We start from the raw sequence: 18,784 nt of genomic DNA on the forward strand, positions 1-18,784 counted from the left end.
ATTCATGAGAGAACAGCTACAGAAGAGAGTACTTCATGCACTAAATCACACGCCATAAACAAACAAAGCAACACACAATTGTACAAATAAACACAGACACTTTGCCTCTGTCTTTTTTAACCGCTGTACCATTCCTGTAGTTCTATTACTGCATATTTAGGAAACAACATCACATTTTCTTTAATCTAGCCAGAATATTTTCAGATTTGTTATATTTTAAGACAAACAAAACAATAAAAAAAGAAAAGAAAGAGATCCACACTCAGTCATTCAAACACTTCCATTTCGATGAGCAACCACAGTGCATGTCAGGAGATTGTTTTCAGTCACAGCATGTGGATGAGAAAGGCCATTTACATTCAACTCATGGTTTTTATAGGTTATGTAAACAGTTTGAAGTTCAGTGGCCTTTTTGATGTTTTAGAATGAGAGAAACTGAAAAATGCTCAGATTTAAAGGGAAGAAATAGGGAAAATAACAATAAGAAACAATAAGAAAATAACAAAGTGCTACATAAATTTCTAATCAACCTCAATCCTGTAATAAGACAGGAGGGTCTGTTACAAGCAACACCTTTGTGTTAAAGAGGGAAAACAGGAAAAAGTAGTATCAATAAAATTAGTTATGGTGCCAGTTATTTAATATTATGACATTAAAAGACATCCATAAGTTGGATTAACTGGTGACTCTAAATTGTCCATAGCTGTAGATGTGAGCTTCTGTGTTAGCCCGCTGTGTGTTGAGCGGTAACCTTAGCACCCCATCCCATCCCATCCCATCCCCACCCACCTGACCCACTAAAGGATAAGCAGATTACATAGACAAACCTTTATGCTTTTTTTTCATCACACACTGTATATGAAAGGAGAACATAGCCGCAGGGCATGAAAAGTGAAGCCACAGTAGAAAGGTATTAAACCTGAATTCAGTCCAATGGCCAGCAGGGAGCAACTCTTCTGGTTTCAATAAAATGTCAGATTATGCAGAAGTCTATGCAATCTGACAAGAAAATGACCCTCAGCTCCCTTGCTACATTACCTCAGTAAATGGAGCAAGGGAGCTGAGCTCAGTTTCACACAGTCAGTATCACGTTCCTGATTCATTAAGCTCTCATTGGCTAGTTTCAAGTCTTATCAAATACAACATGATGCTCATCTTATCAATTATGGTCCCCATTAGAATTAAAAAGGAAGATTAAGCAGGGTATGCTTTAGAAAAGGGGCGCCGTCACTCACACAGCCATCTACCCTTTGCTTGTGAAGTCTGGTTTCAAAACACCAAAGATAACCAACAGGCTCAGTTCAAGGCTTCATGGCAGAACTTCACAAACCATTGGGTGACATGACAAACATAGACTGGCTACATCCAGTCTATGTTTGTCATAACATTGTAGGAAAAACACTACATAGTGAAGTAGATGTACTTTATCTCAGAAACCACACACAACACACTGTACAAAGAAGTACAGTACCAGTCAAGAGTTTGGACACTGGTACTGTATATACTGTAATATTCTATTATCAAGTGTAGAATAAAACTTATTTCCACGTCTACCACAGAGCCCAATCACTTTATATGGTGTGCAGTTTTTTCCTCATTCCTTTGTCCCTCTTAAAGACAAATATGTTGTTCATGTAATTCTATTTGAGTATTTCATTGGTAAACATACTGCATATAAATGTCATATACACTAATTTGTAGACTGTTTTACAAAATGATACTGTTCTATTGTGGTTAAAAGCAGGTGCAAAATTCTGCTAATTAGACACAGTATTCCCCCTAGAATACAAACAAACACATACACACCTGCACACAGACACAAAGTACAGCGTCCACTGCCACTCTCAACTCTCTCATCCTGACTGTCTGATCAGGAGGTCAACGGAGAGAATGTGACGGGTGGTGTGGAACTACTGACCATCGGCGTGTGAGTGAACAGTCAACCTATCTGCTCAGATAACTCAGACTACACCCAAGCAATGCAGGATTTATAAATTATCTTTATTTGGGGGTCAAAGGTCAAAGACCTCACTGGCTGATGAGGTGCTATATCCATGTGCGCATGTGCATGTGAGTCAGCAGGATAAGACACGGCTATACCAGCTCTTGATAACCTGCAGTAACCCAATAGAGCATACTGTATAGGTTACACAGAACAAGAGCCTATTTAAGTGACTCACTGCAATCAGGGCTTTGGTTTCACTCTGAGGTGGTTCAACGAAGAACCGTAAGATTAGCCATCTTCTTACCGGTTTTTGGAACGGCAGCTTTCACACAACTTTCACACTCAAATCTTTATGATTACTGTACAATACATGTAACACATCAAAACAAAATGATAATGCTTCACATTCAACAACTGTAATAAATTAAGGATAAATAAAGTAAAATTTTAAAGTAGAGCTAATGATAAATAAGATATATTTCTTTCCAACTAGTATAAAAATAGTTGCTACACACTTTTTCCATTCTGCCATGTTCTTGTGTGACATGACAGTGACAAAATATTTCACACGCAATCCCTGACAGGCAGTTTTAAGAGATAATTTACAACTTAAAAGTCATCTTATGACTACATGATGAGTCCTTTCAAAACAATCCGTCTTCATTTGATTCTATCTTTGCTTGTGGTTCACATGAAGTTCCTGCTGAGATTAGTTAAAGCAACTGTGACATCCCATCACTGGTGTTAACCACCATATTAAGGATTTTATTTTAAACAATGCTCTAACCAGTTTTCTCATTTAGCACTGTGACAGTGCCAGTGCCATAATAAAAATAGGCAAAAGCAACAAGACTTAAACATTTAAACATTTCATCAAGAAGATTCAAAACTCTTTCAACTAAAACTTGCTACAATGTATCCTCTGAGGTTGCTAAAACACAAAACCTGTATCTTAAAAGAGACCTGTGGAGTCACACATTATATTAATTATAGAAACTAAAATTTCTCTTTGTATAATTTTAATAAAAAGGTCAAATGTGAAAAACCACCTCTGTCTAAATTAAGCCCTGGCCACATGTTATCCACGGAATGTGTGCGTGTATGTTACACTCACCGGACACTTTATTTGGTCCCCTTTTGTCTTCAGAACTGCCTCAATTCTTTGTGGCATAGATTCAACAAGGTGCTGGAAACATTCCTCAGAGATTTTAGTCCATATAGACATGATACCATCACACAGTTACTGCAGATTTGCTGGCTGCAGAAATGGGAATCTCTTGTTCCACCACATCCCAAAGGTGCTCTATTGGATTGAGATCTGGTGAACTGTGGAGGCCATTTGAGTACACTCAATTCTCAGTCTCATGTTCAAGAAACCAGCTGGAGATGATTTGAGCTGGCCAGTAGCAATACTCAGGTAGGCTGTGGCATTTAAATGATGTTCAGCTGATACTAACATGCCCAAAGTATGCCATAAAATATCGCCCACACCATTACACTACCATTATCAGCCTGAATGACTGATACAGGGCACAACTGATCCATGCTTTCATATTGATTACATTTAATTCTGACCCAAACATTTGAATGTTGCAGCAGAAAATTGAGAGTCATCACACCAGGAAACGTTTGTCTTAGCTGACAGGAGTGGCACCCGGTAAGATCTTCTGCTGTTGTAGCACAATGGCTTCAAAGTTTGATGTGTTGTGAATTTGGAGATGCTATTCTGCATACCTTGGTTGTAACAGGTGGCTTTTTGAGATATTTTTGCCTTCATATCAGCTCAATGTAGTCTAACTTCTGATCAACGAGGTATTTTCTCCCAGAGAACTCTTTTTCAAGCCAGTCTCTGTAAACCCTAGAAAGGGCTGTGTGGGAAAACCCCAGCACATTGGCAGTTTCAGAAATACTCAGACCAACCCATCTGACACCAACAATTATGCCACGTTCAGAGTCACTTAAAATCACCTTTCTTCTCCATTCTGATGATCGGTATGAACTTCAGCCTTGACCTACATACCTAAATGCACTGAGGTGCTGCCATGTGATTGGCTAATTAGATATTTCTGTTAATGAGCAGTTGAATAGGTGTACCTAATGAAGTGACCAGTGAGTGTATTTGAGTATTGCTTTGCTAGCTTCAGTAGCCTACAAAACATTATGGACTTGATTTACTATGACTACCCATCCTGTTTCTCTCCAGCTGTCTGTTGTGCAAAAACTCATCACTGGGCCAAACTCTTAGACTTGGTAACATTTGTCTTCATCACTATAAACTCGGGCACTGTGGAGTATTTTAAGTCAGTCCCACACATGTCACCCTGCAGCTGTAAATGCTCACCAGAGCACCAAATGTGTTTTCATCCATGACTGAGCATAGTCCTTAACAAGTACACTGAGTAACATTTGCTAAAAACAGCAGTCCTCAAATGTTTTAGGGAATTACTAAGACTAAAAAGCAAACAAAACAGACAGGCTATGGAGGTCAAAGATTTCTGACAGACAGCTTAGGGCATTGTTGGCTTTTGTTCTTTTAATTGGATTTGCTACTAAGGGCACATACTTATTGATGCTTGTACAGCATCTCCTGTACTGGCTTTGGGACTGTAACATCATGCTGTCTCACTAGTGTTATTCCTCTTTAATATATTTCTTTTTGAAAAATGCTGACAACCAACATTGAAAATCAACATGCAGTCAAAAGTATAAATATCAGAAAAGTGAGCCAGAGATTCACACTGTTTTCATGTTATTTCACATTTCTGTCATTTTAAACATCTGTGTTGTTTGTGTTTTCAGATATGCCAAATGTTTATTAATGATACTGATGATATTTTAATAATAATTATAATGCTCAATACCAATGTCCCTCACTGTGTCTTTCACTGAGACAAACAGCACATCCCAGTGGAAACCTACCACACAGCACCTTCCCTTCCCCACCTTTCTATATGTGGTCCCTTCATATTTCGATCGGGGAGGGGGTGCAGCAGCAGTACAAGTGTAGGTTGCCAGGTCAGGTGATTGAGATGCAGTGCTTGTAAAACTGTTACACCCCACACGTTATAATGCAGAAATGAGAAAGGATTAAAGGGAGCAAGCAGGGTGCAGAAAAATGACACAGGAGGTCTGTTTACAGCAGGTGAGGAGACGAGAGGAAGGAATGTCTGGGAGGACAGTGATCAGCTGCATGCAGATGTACAGAGGAGGCCTCAGAAAAAATGTCTGCCTGGAGAGAGAACGAGACAGAGACAGAGATAGAAACAGTGAGTAAGAGTGACAGATACATTTGAGAGAAACAGTGAAAGTAAAAGATTGTGGAAAACAGGAGACGGCTGCCAGTGAGTCACACTAACACTGCCAGAAGGAACATGTCTTGAGTCATTTTATGCCCAGTGCCTTCACTAAGGAGTTACTTCTGTTTGGGAACTGCACAGTGCACTCAGGGGCCAGATTTAGATTCGACAGTACATAAAATTCAGCAGCTCTATGAAAGAATTGTATTTACTTTGTTGCAAAGTTTATGCCAATTTATAGAGCTTGAAAAGTTGGAATAACTTCACCTCACCTTCAGTGCAGCCCTCAGTGTACAGGTTGATGAAATAGTGTCAGCATATTGCACTTTACGAGTCTAAACTACAGTAAAAAATGATTGCAGTCTAAATTAAATGAAAATGCTAGCTTTCCTAAATAAGGTCAATTCACTGTAGCAAGCGAAGTTTTTTTTTTTTTTTAAAAAGGTGCTGACAGACCCTATCTGTTAATTATTTTTGTGCAAAGTGTCTCACACTCAGTTAAATAAAATTAAAAAGGCTCATATTGTTCCAGCTGCTCCCAGAGCACTAGAGCACTGAGGCCAAATAGCCTCTGAAGAAATGCTGATTCATAAGACCTAGTGACCCAATATGTCAATTCTAATCATATTTTACAATACCACAAATGTACAATGACCTGAGGAAAGTGTTTGGGCAGGCCACAAAGTCAAGCTTAGGCAGCAATTTTGTCAGATCAGTTGATCTTAGTGTCAGCCCACATTATCTGACATCCTTCTATGCATCCTACTAGCAAATTTCTCAGTGGAGATTCTAATCTGTCCATGGCAAAAATCCACAGGGGGCCCCTCCGACCAACATTCTTACCCATTATAAATAACCTGAAACAACAGACCAAGTTGAATGGTTATGAAGTGTTAATAGTGCAACAGTTAGGTTCTACATTCTTTCAGCCTGCTAGCTAGGTTGCCTTTCAGAATGTGTGTGGGTACAGAAGGAAATAACAGCCTCCTTTTTATAATGGTTCTGACTAAAGTGCTTAAACATTATTTCAAAGCAAAAAATATAGAACAGATAAGAATATTTCTGTGCCAGTAATAAATGTAGCTGCAACCAGAATTTTTAAAGGAAATATTTAAATATTAATTTGCGTATAAAGAGTAACTAAATTGTTTTTGTGAAACTGGCTTATTGTCTTCAAAATTTCTATTTAAATTTAAATTGCCCTCATAATTTAATTTTTGGACAACAGTAATTTACATAAAACAGACATAATGTAATTTAACTAAAAAAACTACCAAATCAAAAGCAGATTAATTCAAATGCTTACAATCACATAGTGCGCTACAATTAGAAAAACAGTTATTAACTAGCAAATTATGAAAAGACGCTGCTACAATTCTAAAATAAATTTTCCTCCTAATTTTACAATAGTTTTTTTTTGTGTGTTTTATAGGCTTTCCAATGGACAGAATAATATCTTTCATGGCTATTTTTTAAATATATGCCTTAATCTTTAATTGTTTAATTAACTGATTGTGACATTAATTTAATTACTTAATTTTATTCAGTCATGTACATTAGATGCTAATTAAGACACGTCTCCATTCTTCTGTTTTCTTACCTGCTCAGGACTATTAGCTGGCTGAAGCCTCTGGCTGCAGACTGTAGAGTTTAGCTGGGTTCTGATTGTCATAGACATCAGTTCTGGACACAGAATTCACATTCAGACACATGCTAAGATAGATAAAGCAGAATCACAGGCCGATGCAGCGTGATCCGCAGCAGCAGCAGTAGCAGTGACAGCAACAAGGGGGCAGCGATGGTGCAGAAAGAAACGGCAGTAAAAGTCAAATCAGTGCTGTTAGAGTCCTCATTCTAAAAGCAGAAGTGTTATCAGTGCATGCAAGGCAAATGTGGCAGCAAAATTCTTGGGTATGCTTTCCCCATTATTTACTGCTACTAGATGAATCATCTTAATTACTCACTAAAATTAAGTGACAGTTAATTACACCCAATATCTAGAGCCTGCAGTAAGACAGCAAGAGCAGTGGGTGCTTTGCAGTTATTAAAGAAGGGTGCTCCAATCTTACCTGTTGTCATTGATATCTGTGGTATTTCCTGTGGACAGAAAGAGTGCATAAGGAGGCAGGCAGGTGCACAGTGACAAGGTTGGTGGTGTGTGAATTGAGGGGGAAAAGTGGGTTTGTAACAGACACACATGTTTAATTAAAACAGCCAAATGTGAGACAAGATAGATGGCCTTGGGATAAGCAGCTGCAAAATCTGTCATTATCAGACACCAAAACCAACACATTTGAATCACTAAACAGAACATTTTATAAGCACTTTGCTGATCTGGCAACTCCATCAGTAAGGCAAGAATGCAACAGCAGCACCAGCACAGGTTTAGGTACCAAAAACGATTGTGGTCAGGGCCATTAAGTTGTTTTGTATAGTTGTGTGTGCAAGTACTAATAAATCATTAAAGTTATTAGAAGACAAACGCTGACTGTCACTTACAGTCTTTGTACCTTTCACCTCTCCCGAAGAGTTTTCATTTCACTGTAACATTCTCTACAGGAAATAAACATAGGCCACTTAATGTTGTTTGAACAAATGACCAATAAACAGTGGCAAATGCTGTCATTTAGCCACAAGTGCCTCACGTTTCCCATCCAAGAGAGGGTCCTTGCATTAAAAGTATAACCTTCCCAAGGACTTGATTATAAGAAAACCAACAACACTTGATGGAAGTTCCTGGATCATTTTTATATTCTGCAGAGCCCGATGAAGTGAATTCAGTCCTGGCAGCTACTCTATTAACAGAGTCCTTGGAGGCTGGTGTTCTTCCTGAATTACTGTGAGATTCATTTCACAAGATATCCACTTGGCCTTTTTGCATGACGACATATTGACAAGACATAACAAGAAGCTTCAGTTGCTACTCAGTTTTTAGCAAATCTCTGTGGATTTCTTCATTGTTATGCATAGAAGCAACTTTATTTAATTTGTGTGCAATTTGATGAGATGGCTGCAATCATGGGACCTCAAGCTTGACTGGATTATAAGGCCTGTTCAGTTTAATCCCCTAAGTAAAAAAAAATATTGTGACATTTAATCAAAATCTTATCCTGTCGAAGGTAATCTTAACTGTGAAGGTTACACGTAAATATACTAAAAATAGGAAATAAGACATTTAGAGTCCAGGCTGTGCAGATCTGTTGGAGATGTTTTCCATAACTCATTGAAATTCATGACACTGAGTATAAAAGTCAAAAATACTGGTGATAAACCAGAAGGAATATTGGCTTCAGAAGTTTGACCTCATAATGCATTACAGTGGGAAGCAGAAATCAGAATTAATAAAAAGTACTTCAAACCATCACAAATATGAGCACATCCAAACAACTTTCAGAAAAGGGTGTGAGGATTTTTTCCTCCACAATACTCTTGATGAGAGAAACAAGATTTAAAAACAGCCTGATTAAATCCTTTAAGGGTTCAATAAGGTACTGAAAATCAGTAGCAGTCTCTGATATTTAATTAAAAGCTCATATTGTAGCAGCAGACTGATTTATTGGCATGAACACCGTTTCTGACTTTTATTGATATTCTTTGAGAATGACAGAGGTGTGGTGGTGTTACACAACTCAACAACTGTCATCACTGGGTCAGAAGCTGAGGTGGGCGTCACAGCCCATCTGTCGGTTACCTGTCTCTATCTGAGTAATGACACTGCAAGCCTAATCCATCTCCTCCAGTGTCTGTCGCCGATGGGTGCAGACAAGCGCATGTGCGCACACACACACGCACACGCACACACACACACACACACACACACACACACACACACACACACACACACACACACACACATACAGACAGATACAAAAAGCTTTTGCCTCAAACAAAAGCCTGTAGCAGCAGGACCTTTTCACAATGGACTGCACATTTTTGGGGGGTGAATTTTAAAGCATGATCATCTGTATCCGGTTGATGTCACTTTATGCAAAGACTGCTGACCTGAATAGAAATCCCTGACCTCGCTCAATGTTGGCTCAAAGTGGGAGTTAAATCTACTGACTACAAGTCCATTACACAAACATACAAGCACAGAAGAGAATGGTTTATGACAGTGGCAGGGCAATCACTGGTTTAACAGCCAGCAATCTGTAACATTCAAACATAATGGCTTATATGATGGCATAACGACAATCATTTAAAAAAAACAAAACAAAATAAAGTCCTAAAATAAATGTATTTAACCCTGCTGATTGTGATTGTAAAAATTCCCATTATTCTTAACAGGCTTCATCTGAACAGGGCTCACCATTTTCTGAATCGAGCATTTCAGAAGTGATGTCTGCTTGGCTTGCTGGTTCAGCTGGAGACCTGTAAATACCACAAACAGATGCAAGTGTCAACAGTAACCTTTATTTTGTTCTTCTAATAGAAAAATAAATAAAGCTGTAACTGAAGAAGATAAAATAACTTTAATATCCCATTTTCTGTATTGAATGCAGCACACACATTTTATGCAGGTAGAGACACAGAAAAGAACACATTTTTAGGCTTATTTTCAGTACTGTGCAAACAATCTTCATGCAAATTATCCTGGCTTATAGGCGCTATTGGTCAGGATTTCCAAAGAAATCTTGCTTTTTCACTCATTTTCAGTTGGCTTTATTTTTCAGCATGACAATGATTATGTTGAAAAGCAGTGAAAGCATAACTGGATATAAAAACCCACAATAAAGCATGATCAGTTGTGGATTGGCTGAAGCAGTGTGGAATGATCTTGACAGGAAACAGAACAAAAGGCAGCCCACATCCAAAGACAAGCTTTGAATATCCCTCGAGAAGCCTGGAGAACTATTCCTGATGGCTACCTAAATAAATGAGAAGAAAGCCTAGCTAAGAGAGTTCAGGCTCTGCTGAAGAAAGTGATCATACCAAATACTGACTTTCAAGTTGATTAGAATCATAGAAATTCTTTATTTCCATTTATGTTTGCATATGTTTATTTCCCATTTTCCAAGCAGAATATAATATGTTTCACAGTACTGTAATGAGGAGAGAAAGCTCATCCTTGAATTTGGAAACAACAGTTGAAAACATAATGAAAAAATAAGAAAGTCAGGTTCAAAACCCTCAAATTCCAACCATGGGTAGCCATCGGTATGAGGACTGATTAGTTCAGCTATTACAATTAATAAAGTTAACTTAAAAGCATGAATAAGGTCTAGAATTAAAAAAGGTAAAGAATGGCCAAAAGGTGAATAAACATTTGAAATGAATAGCCAATATTAAGGAAAAACAGGTTGATTAAAGCTAATTAAATTAGCTAAACATAATTGATCAGCAGGTGAAATTAGTCACTAAGTGCCTCAAATGAAAGATGTTGAGGAAAAAGGTGTTTTTGGGTAAATCTGACTGGGCTGTGGTTTTAGCTCAGATGAAAAAGATTGTGAACTACTCATACTGTATATCTTTGACTAACACGAGTAATGGAAAGTTCCAGCAAACATTAAGTGACATGCAAGAACTATGTCCATCATCATGACCTGGTATAAAGCACAGCAAAAGGTAAAAAGTGTGCCTGAGTTAAAGCTATTTAATATCTAGTACATAATCAAAGATTATTTAGTCAAAGTGCTGTTTCTAAAGTCAAGAACCACAGCTGGCTTTACTCACATGTTGTTTTGAACATCGCTGTAATGTGCATCATTGTTTTGGAAGTTGAGGTGTTTGGCAGGGCTGTTCTGATTGGAGTTTGACTCGGGTAACCTGGACTCACACTCTGGTGTTGAAGGAGAAGTAGGAGAAGTAGGAGACGAAGGAGACGAAGGAGCAGCGGGAGCAGTAGGAGCTCGGGCTGCTTGATTGTTTCTGTTGGGGAAAACAGTGTTGCAGAAGGCGATGGGCTGATCGCTGAAGCCTCGGATGAAGAAAGGGTTGGTGGGAGAGGAGGCTGGGTAGTGGCCAGGACGCACAGGCTTGGCTGTAAGTGATAAGAGAAAATAATGTATTGACTGATTCATTCATCCAAAAAAGCCAGACATATTTATTTTGCCCTATAGGATGATGCTTCCATCCCAATATTGAAAATATATTAATGTTAGGCGAAGTATCACAGATAGTCTAGGTTGCTTTGGTTTAATCCTCAAATGAAAATCGTTATGCTGAAAACGCTCACGTAAATCAATAGCTCATTTTCTCATCACAGCAGCATATGCGCCTCTCATTTCTTTAGTGCAATTATCCAGAGTTGAAGTAGTGAGCTAGTGATCAAAATGGATTACGCTGTTATTCTAATGTTTTGCATTTCTTTCAGGAGAACATGCCTACTGCGTAAGTCAGATATTCCAACAAATGTTATATCCTTCCAAGCATAAACACTCTCGACCTGTTTTTGTTTTGGTTAAGTAAATTCTTTTCACATTTTGGTGCAGCATAAAAAGTCTGAAACCTGATCCTGTTTATAAATCCAGCTTACAAGAACAACCCACTTCTTTATATTCCCGTTCCTTCCGCAGCGGTAGATCTCACTTACAGGTACATTCACTTCCTGAATATAAATCAAGATCAGTATAGAAACTATCAGAAAAGGGCAGCAGCTCACTCATGCAGGATAAGAAAATGTGGTGATATGGTAAGAGGAAAGAAGGAAGGAGACAACAGATGACTAAAGGGGAGTAAAGCACACAATGGATGCTGCTTGTGAGAAAATCTCAACAGGGACATGAAAAGGATGGTTGCACAATGCTGAATGATTTTTCTTGCATGGTGCATTACAAAGGAAACTTTCTGATGTGAGGGAGATGAAATGCACAACAGTGTCTACACATGAAACATCACATGTTGTATATATTATACATATATATAGTTTCAACAGTACAGCAAATGACATGGACTTTGAATTTGGGTTATGACTGGACATTCATTTTTATTTGCCTTTATTTTATTGTAAGATTTACACTTACAGAATCAGACTTTCTGAGTATTAAACTTACTTAATTTTACTGGATTAACAAATTAAGAAGGGAAACTGGCAGGCTCTGATGAATCAGTTTATTTAATTTTGATGCTTTTCAGGTGCTGTGCTGCACAGCATAAATTACTGAGCCAACTGCATTAAAAATGTATTTACATACATGAGAAACAGCTATCATTCCTGCCTAAAAAAAATGTTATGAAAGGACACTGTGCCTGTGTGTTGATGCTGCGTTAACATAACTGCAACGCTTTTACAGAAATTACTCATGCAGCCACTGTCATTATTTTAGAAAGAAGCTGAATCTGCGAGCAAGTTGCATGTGTTACCGATTAGCGCAGCATGGGGCCGGCGGAAGGGAGTGCGGGCTCTCATCACATCTTTGATTCTCTCCACCTCCTGTTGATAGCGGTGGCGGTCCTTCATGGCTCCTTCCTTTGCCTCTTTCAGCGCACCCTCCAGTGCCTTAACTCGCTCAGCTGTAGACCGAAGACGTTTCTCCAGTTTTGGAAGTTCACAGCGCAGATCTGCATTGTCACGCACCAGCTGTAATACACACATGGGAGTAGGCATACAATGCACTGAGCGTCTTACTACACACGATAAAAGTTATAACTACAAAAAAAGACAGTTATACATTTTCTGTCATGAATACTTTAAAAAAAAAAAAAAAAAACTTGCTTTCCCTTCAGACTTTACATATAAAATATTGAACGATGCATCTTTGCATTGGCAAGTAGACCTAAAGAAGAGAGTGATTTTTTTTAGATACTGTTGGACTGGTAATTCCATATGTGGACTAAAAGAGCCTGGAATCAATCCACTAACCTCCTGATTGGTTGATGACCCGCTCTACCTCCTGGCCTCAGCTGCCCCATAGGAATTGCTTACAAGAATTCTTTTGCAATCTAAAAGATTTCTTCTTTTTACTAAGAATACAGTGCAGAGTACAAAAAAGTAGAGCAAGGCATGTGTGTGACTAACCCCTTGAACTGTAACATTTTTAACACTTAAGGTCAAATAGGTGCAGTGGGGTGGAACAGAGAAACATCAAGGGTAACCTGAAAATTGTCTAAGGAAGAGACTGCCCATACTGCTATCTGTGTTGAGGAAACACTGCCACAATCTGAATTCTAGCTCTCTTGAACACTGAACTCTATGAGATAGCTACAAACAGGAAAAAGTGGAATCATCTCCATTTATGCCTAAATGTGTCCCAAGTTTCTATTATGAACAAAATAATCTGGTCCTGAACACAAATAGAAAAATGAATTAATTGCTGATCTTAAGACATCATGAAAATATGGCTGAGCAGAGGGCTAGAACAGAACAAAATTCCTCTTGAATGCTGTGCAGCTTTGATAACATTATCATTCCTGAATAGGTCAAGTCAGTTTCTCAGTACATCACTTTGATCATTTAGAAAACCCAAACATATTCTCTGAGTAGTTTTCAGTTCCAGCTGACTGGTTTTAGTAAATGGCAGGATTGTTAATTTGTTCCTCAAATTTGGTTCAGTTTACTCAATTTTGAAGCCAGTGGTCTCAGAACACCGGCACAACTGACTGAAGTTGACTGAGGCTGGGCTGTTGGCATGCTAGATGCTGGCATGTGTATCTGAGCTATTACGGCAGCCTTGGATGTACGTGGGAGCACAATCTCTGATATGATTTTTCTTGGTGGAAATCTGCCTGGACAGAAATAGCAAAATGAGGTTTTTGTGCCATTCTTGCAGAAGCACCCCACCCTACAGCTGATTCAGCAGGACGACGCCTAATCACACACTGCCAGAATAGCACAGGTCATTCTGGATCAGGAACATAACCAGCCACTTCCCCGGCCAGCATTTGGTCCTGATACATCTCCTATTGAACATGCCTGGGACATGATTGGTCAACGTGTTCATCAGAGGCACAACCAGTGACCACTGCACACCTGCAATGCACATTGCAATGCTCAATGGAGAACAATTCCTCAACAACTGATCTGGACTCTTGTGCTGTCCATGAGCAGACAGGTAGCTGCTTGCATTAGGCTACACCTTGTATTAAATGTACTGTATATACATATATTACAGTGTTGGCCTTTAAAATCCATACATATACATAGTGTGGCATCCCTATAACAAAAAATACTGCACTTGTTAATTAATAACATGAGCTGTTTATATTCATAAAACAAAATGAACGTGAGGATGTAATGATTTAAAACTGCCTCACGCTGAATGTTTCCTCTAAAATGTGAAAGGTAATAACTGAGCCCCTAAACACTGACAGTCTGCTTCTACGTGCTCATGCAAACAAATCCATACCCTGCAGAGATAATGAGCACTGTAGCTGAGATTTTTACAACCAGGCAAGGTTATCTAGCAGCCAAAGCAAATTAATGCATTTGGCATATTCACCTGAGGCTTGGTGGTGCTAGTTTATTGTTTAGTTATGAACTATTTTTGAAGGGGAAAAAAAGGAATTTGAGAAAACATTCTCACAGGAGATATGTGGTGTTCTAAGCGAAATCGTGATTGCTGTGTTTGTACAGTTAGATGGACAGACCGATATTATTAAATCTGTGCAGTAGCAGAGAACCTTGTGGCCCTGGTGTAGTGTCCACTGCCTCATTGCGAGCCTTATCACTTTACTGCTGATTTATGACCATGACTTTCGCCTTCCATTCCCACAGTATCAGCAGGTGGTGGATGGGATGGAGTCTACCAGCAGCCACTTTAGGATTGGTTTTCTGCTTGACAAACTGCTGCAGTGCAGCATTCACCAATCTGCCAGCCTGAGAATATGTGCCAGTCTGCAGAGCATTTAGCACATCCAACATTTAGTCCATGGAGGTTGCTCATTTAGGAATATTAAAAATATGAGGTGTGTGCGTCTGTTTATTTCTAATCTTTGTGGGTGCAAGGTTAGTTTTCAGAGTTTGTGTGGAAGCTGGAGTGGGGGAAAAAAGACCAAGAAAGAATGTTTGTTTGCACCTGCATGAGGAGGAGTGTTTATAAAATCTTACTGTTTTATGCTGTGCGGCGTCCTTTCCCTGGAGAAAAGAGGGGGTTTAACAAATCCTGCTGCTCTGTTTTCAAGGAGACTTTCATGTGAAGCTGGCGTAGTGAGATGATTGATCGTGCTAGCGTTTCTTTTGCCCATAGGAGAGAAATGACAAACAGTGCGCACAGCTCTGTATTTTAATTTATCTGTGTCTCTTTGTCCTCCTCACATATTCATCTTAGACATTTCTGATTTACTGCTACAACCCTGCAGAGGGGAAATCGGACCCCCCCCCCCCACCCCCCCCCCCCCCCCCCCCCCCCCCCCCACCCCGGCCAAAGGAAACCTGGTCATTGATCTTAATTTTCAAACTAGGTGTGGACAGGTAAAATGTTTCCTGTCTCCATCACTACAAATGAAAGTTTTGTGCCAGCTGTGTGCTGTTACCTGTTTGTGAACTTTTGTAAGCTGGTCCAGGTTGTTTTCAAGAAAGGAAATCTTTTGTTTTTGGGTGATGTATCCCCCAGCATCATCAGGCTCCATCTCTGCACTCTGTCAATAGAAAAGAGACCTCTTAAAAGTGCTGCAGCTTCAAAATGTCACTGTCAGCCTGGATACAATGACCTGTTCATATGTGTTGAGTAAAAGGGTTTTGTTATGTCTGTCTTACTTTTCTAACTCGAGTTGTGAGGTCTTGAACAAACAACTTGCGGAGGTTGTGGAGGGTGTGGAGCTCACGGGCCTATGGTATGAAATGAGAAAGAGGAATAGTGCCGGTAAAGCAGTTAGAGAAAATTGAATCATCGAATCATGACAGAATTTATTAACTTACAACAGTTTCCTCCAGGCCTTTGAGGTCCTGTTTTGACTGTTCGTGTCGTTCATGGAGAAATCTATAGACAGGAAAATAAATAGTCAGACACATGACAGAAAAGTCAAACTGAAATTCTCTTTATCCAAATGATTACCAAATTCTTGCTAGAATAATTCATGAATAGAGAACAAAGGCAGCATGCCCCACTCATGGGCTGTTACCCATCTGCCATCTGATGCAATATGCTGCAAAGGTCAATGCAGAAAGAGGCCTATTAGCAGCCAGCTGCCACCTTATTCCAAAACTCCATAATGGAGACGCAAAAAGAGTTAGACAGGAAGAAAAAGACCAAGCGAAGAACAGGCAAAGAAAGAGTTAATAGCAGAAGAGTAACATACTGTAAATAGAATTCAGTCAGAGCTCCCAAGCGTGAGGAAAATAAATAGACAAAAGGAAGACAAACGACAGCGAGAAATGGAAGACGCAAATCAAAAGAGGCAACTCAGCTCGCCCCCAGGCCTCCATATGGTGAAGTGTTTGAAAGCTGGCCAGGACAGTAAAGCAGCAACTCACGTCAATTCCTCCAGCTGCCGGCTCTTGTGATGCTCTTGGTTTCTGAGACGTTCAAAGTCAGTGTGCAGTTGTTCCAGCTCTAGATGCTGCTTCTGGTTACAACTGAAAAGGTGAAAAGTGACTCACTAGTGGGATCTTTCATATTACAAAAATACAGGGATTCAGCTATTAGCATATAAGCACGTGCTACAAGACCCTTAAGATTTTTGGTGAAAAACAAATAATAAAATATGGAAATTAAGTCACTTTTCTTCCATTTAACATTCTATTTGATTTTTGCTACTGAAGAGAGGGAGATACATTAGTGAGGAAAAAAGTGCATTAGAAAAATAATTGTTTCTTTCTTATTGTTTCACAGCAGTTCTAAAATATTAATAAATACATCTGCAAAATACTGTGGAAAAATTTGCTGGATTTTGTATGTGTCTGTGTGTCTAGGCTAAACAGACCTGTAGGAATAGGACCTGGTCGCTAAGATTTTACACAGTCCCATTGCCACAAGGTATGTGCTCTTATTTTCTATGAGCTACACACCCACTCCCCAAAGGTTGATGTCCAACAACTTCATGAACACAGCAAAATAAGATGCTAAGTAGAAAAACACAAGAAGAGATCAGGGTTTCTATTTAAAGGGTTAAGCATACTCTGGCAAACACTTCTAGTGAGTCACAGATGATGATTAAGTCTATATATTACAAAAATCCAACATAGTATGTCTTTAAGGGTTTTTAACTGTTTTAGAGTATCCTTCCAAAACCTTACTGTCATATGAGAAAAGAGTTGTCTGTTTCAGTCCCAGGCATATGGCTCCAGCTCAGTGGTGTGCACAAGACCAAAAATGATGAAGATACACCATTAGTGCATGCAGTGTAAGGGATTTATTTTTGCCCCTAATTCAGATCAGAGCTGTACTAGCCAGACAGGCATTTTGGCAGACCAGAGGGGTACTTAAGTTGCCCAAGTGTGTAATTAGGTCACAACTAAAGCATTGAAATGCCTCATTAGAGTATGGACGCACCATATTTTTCAAAGGCACTTGCAAACAGGGTGCACACCTGTAATCATCACTGCGTGGATACTTACATTTTTATGCTTGTGATCCTTGCAATCTGAAATAATGTTCAATGTATACATGCTTTGTACAATTCTGTTTAATGGATCTGGAGGGCATCTCTGCTCCTATTTTATATGCGTTCCACCTCACTGACATCCATCCTTCCAATCTATTTTAAAGCTGCTTATCCAAATCAGGCTGTGTGAGCAGGATAAGCAGAACAGCCCCAAATGTCTGTTCAAACAGAAATTCTCTGCAGCTGCTCCTTGGGTGTTAACAGACACTCCCAGGCCAGCTGGAAAGTGTACTTTAGTCCCTAGAGAGGGTGTGCACAGTGGTCTCCTCCTAGATGACCATGCATGGTGTTGTACATCATCAAAACGAGGCACCTGAAGGGATAGCTTTTCATTTAGGCCAAACCAGGCCAGTGGCTCCTCACACTGGGGTTCAGCAGCAGCTCAGCTCTAAAATCCTCCTACACTGCAGCTTCCTGACTATGTAAACCACCCACACATTTTCATCTCTGTAGTCTTGTAGCTACAGCAGGGTTTAGACTCTGTTGAAAGTTTGAAAGATACTGACAACATGTCCCCCCAATTTGAGCATTTCCAAATGACTTATTAAGGTAAAATTGAATTTCAAATTTAAGCACCCAGCGGTATTACTGTGTTGCAGTAAGTTGTCTACTTTAGAAACCATTCTTGTTCTCTTAAAGACTGAATAAAATACTTTTCTTTGGCATGCTCATGATTTTTCTGCTTGAATGATTGGATGCTTTACCTTAAAATAGAGCTCTCTTTGTACTCTTGCACAAATTAAGAGCCTTGATTTAAAAGCGAATCAGACAAAGTAAAGAATTACAGTGAAGCACTGACTCTGTTAAGTCATCGATGATCTTTTGCTTCTCACTGATCTCGTCTCGCAGGCGGCCAAGTTTTTTGCTGTGCACCTCACGGTGCGACTCCATCTGCTGCTCCAGAGCCCTCTGAGGTATTGGCGACAGAAAGGGGGGATGAGAGAGAGAGATACAGTATCTACTAAGAGAGAGTACTGTGACATGGGAATAAAAGGAGAACAAAGTGACTAAATAATGAGAAGAAAATTACACACACCAGTGCACATGTGGACATGCAAAGTCA

At 39.4% G+C, this 18,784-nt stretch overlaps 1 protein-coding gene across 1 annotated transcript in view; it reads right to left on the reverse strand.

Moving 5' to 3' along the window:
* Positions 1-12: 12 nt before the first annotated feature.
* kif5ab (kinesin family member 5A, b) overlaps positions 13-18,784 on the reverse strand; it is an 84,182-nt gene continuing 65,410 nt past the window's right edge. The window contains exons 19-29 of the mRNA XM_030729114.1: positions 18,521-18,630; positions 16,592-16,693; positions 16,037-16,097; positions 15,875-15,946; positions 15,652-15,756; positions 12,544-12,760; positions 10,915-11,221; positions 9,551-9,612; positions 7,311-7,338; positions 6,842-6,924; positions 13-5,174 (exon numbers count right to left, since the gene is read on the reverse strand). Coding sequence (XP_030584974.1) covers positions 6,855-6,924; positions 7,311-7,338; positions 9,551-9,612; positions 10,915-11,221; positions 12,544-12,760; positions 15,652-15,756; positions 15,875-15,946; positions 16,037-16,097; positions 16,592-16,693; positions 18,521-18,630 — 1,134 coding nt within the window. The 3' untranslated portion in view covers positions 13-5,174; positions 6,842-6,854. The remainder of the gene's footprint in view (positions 5,175-6,841; positions 6,925-7,310; positions 7,339-9,550; positions 9,613-10,914; positions 11,222-12,543; positions 12,761-15,651; positions 15,757-15,874; positions 15,947-16,036; positions 16,098-16,591; positions 16,694-18,520; positions 18,631-18,784) is intronic.

The sequence above is a fragment of the Archocentrus centrarchus genome, chromosome 5 (assembly GCF_007364275.1).
Source record: "Archocentrus centrarchus isolate MPI-CPG fArcCen1 chromosome 5, fArcCen1, whole genome shotgun sequence".
In the NCBI taxonomy this organism is placed as follows: Eukaryota; Metazoa; Chordata; class Actinopteri; order Cichliformes; family Cichlidae; genus Archocentrus; species Archocentrus centrarchus.